Source organism: Coregonus clupeaformis, unplaced genomic scaffold, assembly GCF_020615455.1.
Source record: "Coregonus clupeaformis isolate EN_2021a unplaced genomic scaffold, ASM2061545v1 scaf0454, whole genome shotgun sequence".
NCBI classification, from domain to species: Eukaryota; Metazoa; Chordata; class Actinopteri; order Salmoniformes; family Salmonidae; genus Coregonus; species Coregonus clupeaformis.
The window spans coordinates 255001-260353 of record NW_025533909.1 but is presented as its reverse complement, the minus strand read 5'-3'; the positions used below and the strand labels follow the sequence as shown (position 1 = coordinate 260353).

The 5353-nt window shown below is 42.1% G+C and overlaps 1 protein-coding gene across 1 annotated transcript in view; it reads right to left on the bottom strand.

The window, feature by feature from the left end:
* Positions 1–213: 213 nt before the first annotated feature.
* hmga2 (high mobility group AT-hook 2) overlaps positions 214–5353 on the bottom strand; it is a 93872-nt gene continuing 88732 nt past the window's right edge. Inside the window, exon 5 of the mRNA XM_041869243.2 lies at positions 214–2039. Within this exon, the coding sequence (XP_041725177.1) occupies positions 1986–2039 (54 nt within the window). The 3' untranslated portion in view covers positions 214–1985. The remainder of the gene's footprint in view (positions 2040–5353) is intronic.

Sequence of the window (5353 nt, the reverse complement as noted above, 5' to 3'; positions counted from 1 at the left end):
CTTTGGATAATCTCAAATATAAAATATATTTTGATTTGTTTAACACTTTTTTGGTTACTACATGATTCCATATGTGTTATTTCATAGTTTTGATGTCTTCACTATTATTCTACAATGTAGAAAATAGTAAAAATAAAGAAAAACCCTGGAATGAGTAGGTGTGTCCAAACTTTTGACTGGTACTGTATGTATTTATGATGTATGTAAGACGTATGGAAGTATGTATGTATGTATGTATGTATGTATGTATGTATGTATGTATGTATGTATGTATGTATGTATGTGAGCAGGTTAATCAGATTACTTTGATAAGAAGTGATATACAGTTAGTCTGCGGTAGGTTTAAAGGGATTAATCATGGATTTAGAGCTAAGACCATATATTAAAATCATCTCTCAATCCACAAATATGAAGTTAGTCCACCAAAGACAGGGAGACTGCTGCAGACCTCGTGTAAATGTTGGATTAAATAAAGCAGTTGTCTAACTAAAAAACAGCCACAGTACAGCCAGTTTGGCATTTAAGCATTACAATGTTAAAGCGCTCTGCTAAATGTATACTTTTAAAATGAACTGGATAATCAATATGTTGATGATGAGAACTGTGACTAATCAACTGATCGTTTCCTATTTGATCAAAGAATAGAGAAAATAATAAAGTTATATAATATTATCTCCAATAAGATTCTTCCATCGTATGAACTTCACCATAATAAACATTAAAGCTGAGTTCTTCTCTTTGTTGTGTGGTGATAATTATCACAATATAAAATGATAATTATCACAATATAAAATGATCATTATCACAATATAAAATGATCATTATCACAATATAAAATTATCATTATCACAATGTAAAATTATCATTATCACAATGTAAAATGATCATTATCACAATGTAAAATGATCATTATCACAATGTAAAATGATCATTATCACAATATAAAATGATAATTATCACAATATAAAATGATCATTCTGACAATGTAAAATGATCATTATCACAATGTAAAATGATCATTATCACAATGTAAAATGATAATTATCACAATATAAAATGATCATTCTGACAATGTAAAATGATCATTCTGACAATGTAAAATGATCATTATCACAATGTAAAATGATAATTATCACAATATAAAATGATCATTCTGACAATGTAAAATGATCATTATCACAATGTAAAATGCTAAAGCAAAAGCACTTGAAAAAGGTTGTTGGTTAAAGAGACTACAGCCAGTAAAATACATATGCTGAAATATAACTGCTAATAATCAACAACCTCAACTGAGGAATTCATCAATGAGAAATGTGTGATCTTTAGCAAGTTAAAGAAGCCAATTTGTTATAAAAAAAAGAAGTAATTTCATGAAAGATTAAAACACGACAGATTAAAACATCCTGACTTGAAGAGAGAGTTCTCTTGTCTCCCTGTCTTTGGTGGTCAGACACGGGACTCCGGAGTGGGCTGTGTATATATGTGTTGTAGACCTCTGTTGTACTGAAACAGCAGCCATGTGGTCGCAATTTCTCAACGACAATAACAGACTGTTTCAGTTTTCTATCTCTCCCTCAAAGAAAGAAAGAAAGAAAGAAAAGCCTGGAGAATCAGTCAACAGCGAACGAGGAGGAGGGAAGGAGAAACTGCAGAGGCACATCTTGTGCGTCTAACCCCAGCACCTTCAGTACGTACAGACGTTTAAAAACATTGCTGTTGTTGTTGTAAAGCGGCTCCTTGTTGTCGTATTTAGTGTTGTTTTGGCGGCTCTGAGGATGAATGTGTGTTTCATCCCAGAATCGAAACAAACAAAAACAAAAGAAATAAACCCAAATAAAAAGTGTCAAATGAAAACAGTGTGATATGGAAGTGGACAGAGGGCAGAGGTCAGAGGTCAACGTCCTTTAGTAAGTGGTGAAGGCGGTGGTTTCCTCAGGAGGAAGAAACTGCGACATGGGGGGGTAGAGGTCAAATGATGTTGTTCTTTAATCCTCCTCTCCAGACTCCTCCTCCTCCTCCTCCTCCTCTTCTTCTTCTTCCTGCAGGACAACACATTGACCCAGTCAGTTTCACACTTATACAATTGTCTTGCTACTTTCTTTATGAGCAGCCTTTATGTAAGGCTGGCCTTACATAATGAAACTGACAAGACAGTATTTGATCATATAGTAACATAGCATCAAAATTAAATGATAGAGACAAGAGAAATACAAGGTTAGTTCATAATATTCCCATTCCTGAATGAACATGTTTTGCTACAGGAGTTGAACTCCTTCGATATACAACGTATTCCCAGAAAGCACTTCCTGGAAAGCCCTCATTTCTATCCCAGAAAGCACTTCCTGGAAAGCCCTCATTTCTATCCCCTAACAATGTGTTGAGTGCATAGTTTCACAGACTCTCTCAACAAGCTTACACAAGAGGCTGTTTCAAACTTCAAGACAGTCCTCCAAGACGGCCGACCAGCGACCACCATGGAACAGAGAGAAAAAGAACAAGGGGAAGCCCCCCCCAGCCCCCCCCCATCCCAGCCTTCCTCGCTTTTCAGATTGAAATGGATTTCATTTTCCACATGGCTTCATTTTATTCGGGGAGACTAACTGACACAATTTATAACCCTCTTCCTTTCCCAGGCTGGGGCTTAGGCTATGTCCCAAACTGCACTCTATTCACCCCATAGGGCCCCATAGACTCTGGGCAAAAGCAGTGCACTATGAAGGGAATAGGGTGCCATTTGAGAACACAGTCAGAGTCTGAGGCAGTATTCCCATTCAGCAGAGAGAGAGAGACAGAGAGAGACGAAAGCTTGTCTGCATTATAGGACCCCACCTCCCTCCCTCTCCATTCATTAGTGCAGCAGACACTTCAGCTGTGAAGGGTCCCCTAAATGCTACCATGTGACACAGCCAGGAGAACCAATGAGAGTGGAGCGAGAGGGAAGGAAGGAGGGGAGGAGGGAGGAGGGAGGGAAGAAGGAGGGAGGGAAGAGGGAGGGAGGGAGGAAGGAAGGAGGGAAGAAGTCTCCAGAGTGGCGCAGTGGTCTAAGGCGCTGCATTGCAGTGCTAGCTGTGCCACTAGAGATCCTGGTTCGAATCCAGGCTCTGCTGTAGCTGGCCGCAACCGGGAGACCAATGGGGCGGCGCACAATTGGCCCAGCGTCGTCCAGGGTAGGGGAGGGAATGGCCGGCAGGGAGGTAGCTCAGTTGGTAGAGCATGGCGTTTGCAACGCCAGGGTTGTGGGTTCGATTCCCATGGGGTATGAAAATAAAAAAGAATAATGTATGCACTAACTGTAAGTCGCTCTGGATAAGAGCGTCTGCTAAATGACGTAAATGTAAGAGGGAGGGAGGAGGAAGAGGGAGGGAGGGAGGATAGAAGAAGGAAGGAGGAGGAAGACAAAAAAAGTATTTAATCATACTATGGCCCCTTCCCCTAACCTACCTCCACCCTCACTCACCCACCCTCACCCCTCCCTACCCCACCCCTCAACCCCCCAAGCAGACTTCTACCATTGGTTTCAGAACACCCAATAATAACGCTGTAGTGTTGGGTCAGTTATCTCAAATCAATAGCTACTGGAGTCTTTGGGTCAGTTATCTCAAATCAATAGCAACAGGAGTCTTTGGGTCAGTTATCTCAAATCAATAGCAACAGGAGTCTTTGGGTCAGTTATCTCAAATCAATAGCAACAGGAGTCTTTGGGTCAGTTATCTCAAATCAATAGCAACAGGAGTCTTTGGGTCAGTTATCTCAAATCAATAGCTACTGGAGTCTTTGGGTCAGTTATCTCAAATCAATAGCTACTGGAGTCTTTGGGTCAGTTATCTCAAATCAATAGCAACAGGAGTCTTTGGGTCCGTTATCTCAAATCAATAGCTACTGGAGTCTTTGGGTCAGTTATCTCAAATCAATAGCAACAGGAGTCTTTGGGTCAGTTATCTCAAATCAATAGCTACTGGAGTCTTTGGGTCAGTTATCTCAAATCAATAGCAACAGGAGTCTTTGGGTCAGTTATCTCAAATCAATAGCAACAGGAGTCTTTGGGTCAGTTATCTCAAATCAATAGCAACAGGAGTCTTTGGGTCAGTTATCTCAAATCAATAGCTACTGGAGTCTTTGTAACTCTGTCCATCATTAGGGACTCTGGTAGACTGGGGGAACTGGTAACTAGCTGTAACTCTGTCCATCATTAGGGACTCTGGTAGACTGGGGGAACTGGTAACTAGCTGTAACTCTGTCCGTCATTAGGGACTCTGGTAGACTGGGGGAACCGGTAACTAGCTGTAACTCTGTCCATCATTAGGGACTCTGGTAGACTGGGGGAACTGGTAACTAGCTGTAACTCTGTCCATCATTAGGGACTCTGGTAGACTGGGGGAACTGGTAACTAGCTGTAACTCTGTCCATCATTAGGGACTCTGGTAGACTGGGGGAACTGGTAACTAGCTGTAACTCTGTCCGTCATTAGGGACTCTGGTAGACTGGGGGAACTGGTAACTAGCTGTAACTCTGTCCATCATTAGGGACTCTGGTAGACTGGGGGAACTGGTAACTAGCTGTAACTCTGTCCATCATTAGGGACTCTGGTAGACTGGGGGAACTGGTAACTAGCTGTAACTCTGTCCATCATTAGGAACTCTGGTAGACTGGGGGAACTGGTAACTAGCTGTAACTCTGTCCATCATTAGGGACTCTGGTAGACTGGGGAACTGGTAACTAGCTGTAACTCTGTCCATCATTAGGGACTCTGGTAGACTGGGGGAACTGGTAACTAGCTGTAACTCTGTCCATCATTAGGGACTCTGGTAGACTGGGGGAACTGGTAACTAGCTGTAACTCTGTCCATCATTAGGGACTCTGGTAGACTGGGGGAACTGGTAACTAGCTGTAACTCTGTCCATCATTAGGGACTCTGGTAGACTGGGGGAACTGGTAACTAGCTGTAACTCTGTCCATCATTAGGGACTCTGGTAGACTGGGGGAACTGGTAACTAGCTGTAACTCTGTCCGTCATTAGGGACTCTGGTAGACTGGGGGAACTGGTAACTAGCTGTAACTCTGTCCATCATTAGGGACTCTGGTAGACTGGGGGAACTGGTAACTAGCTGTAACTCTGTCCATCATTAGGGACTCTGGTAGACTGGGGGAACTGGTAACTAGCTGTAACTCTGTCCATCATTAGGGACTCTGGTAGACTGGGGGAACTGGTAACTAGCTGTAACTCTGTCCATCATTAGGGACTCTGGTAGACTGGGGGAACTGGTAACTAGCTGTAACTCTGTCCATCATTAGGGACTCTGGTAGACTGGGGGAACTGGTAACTAGCTGTAACTCTGTCCATCATTAGGGACTC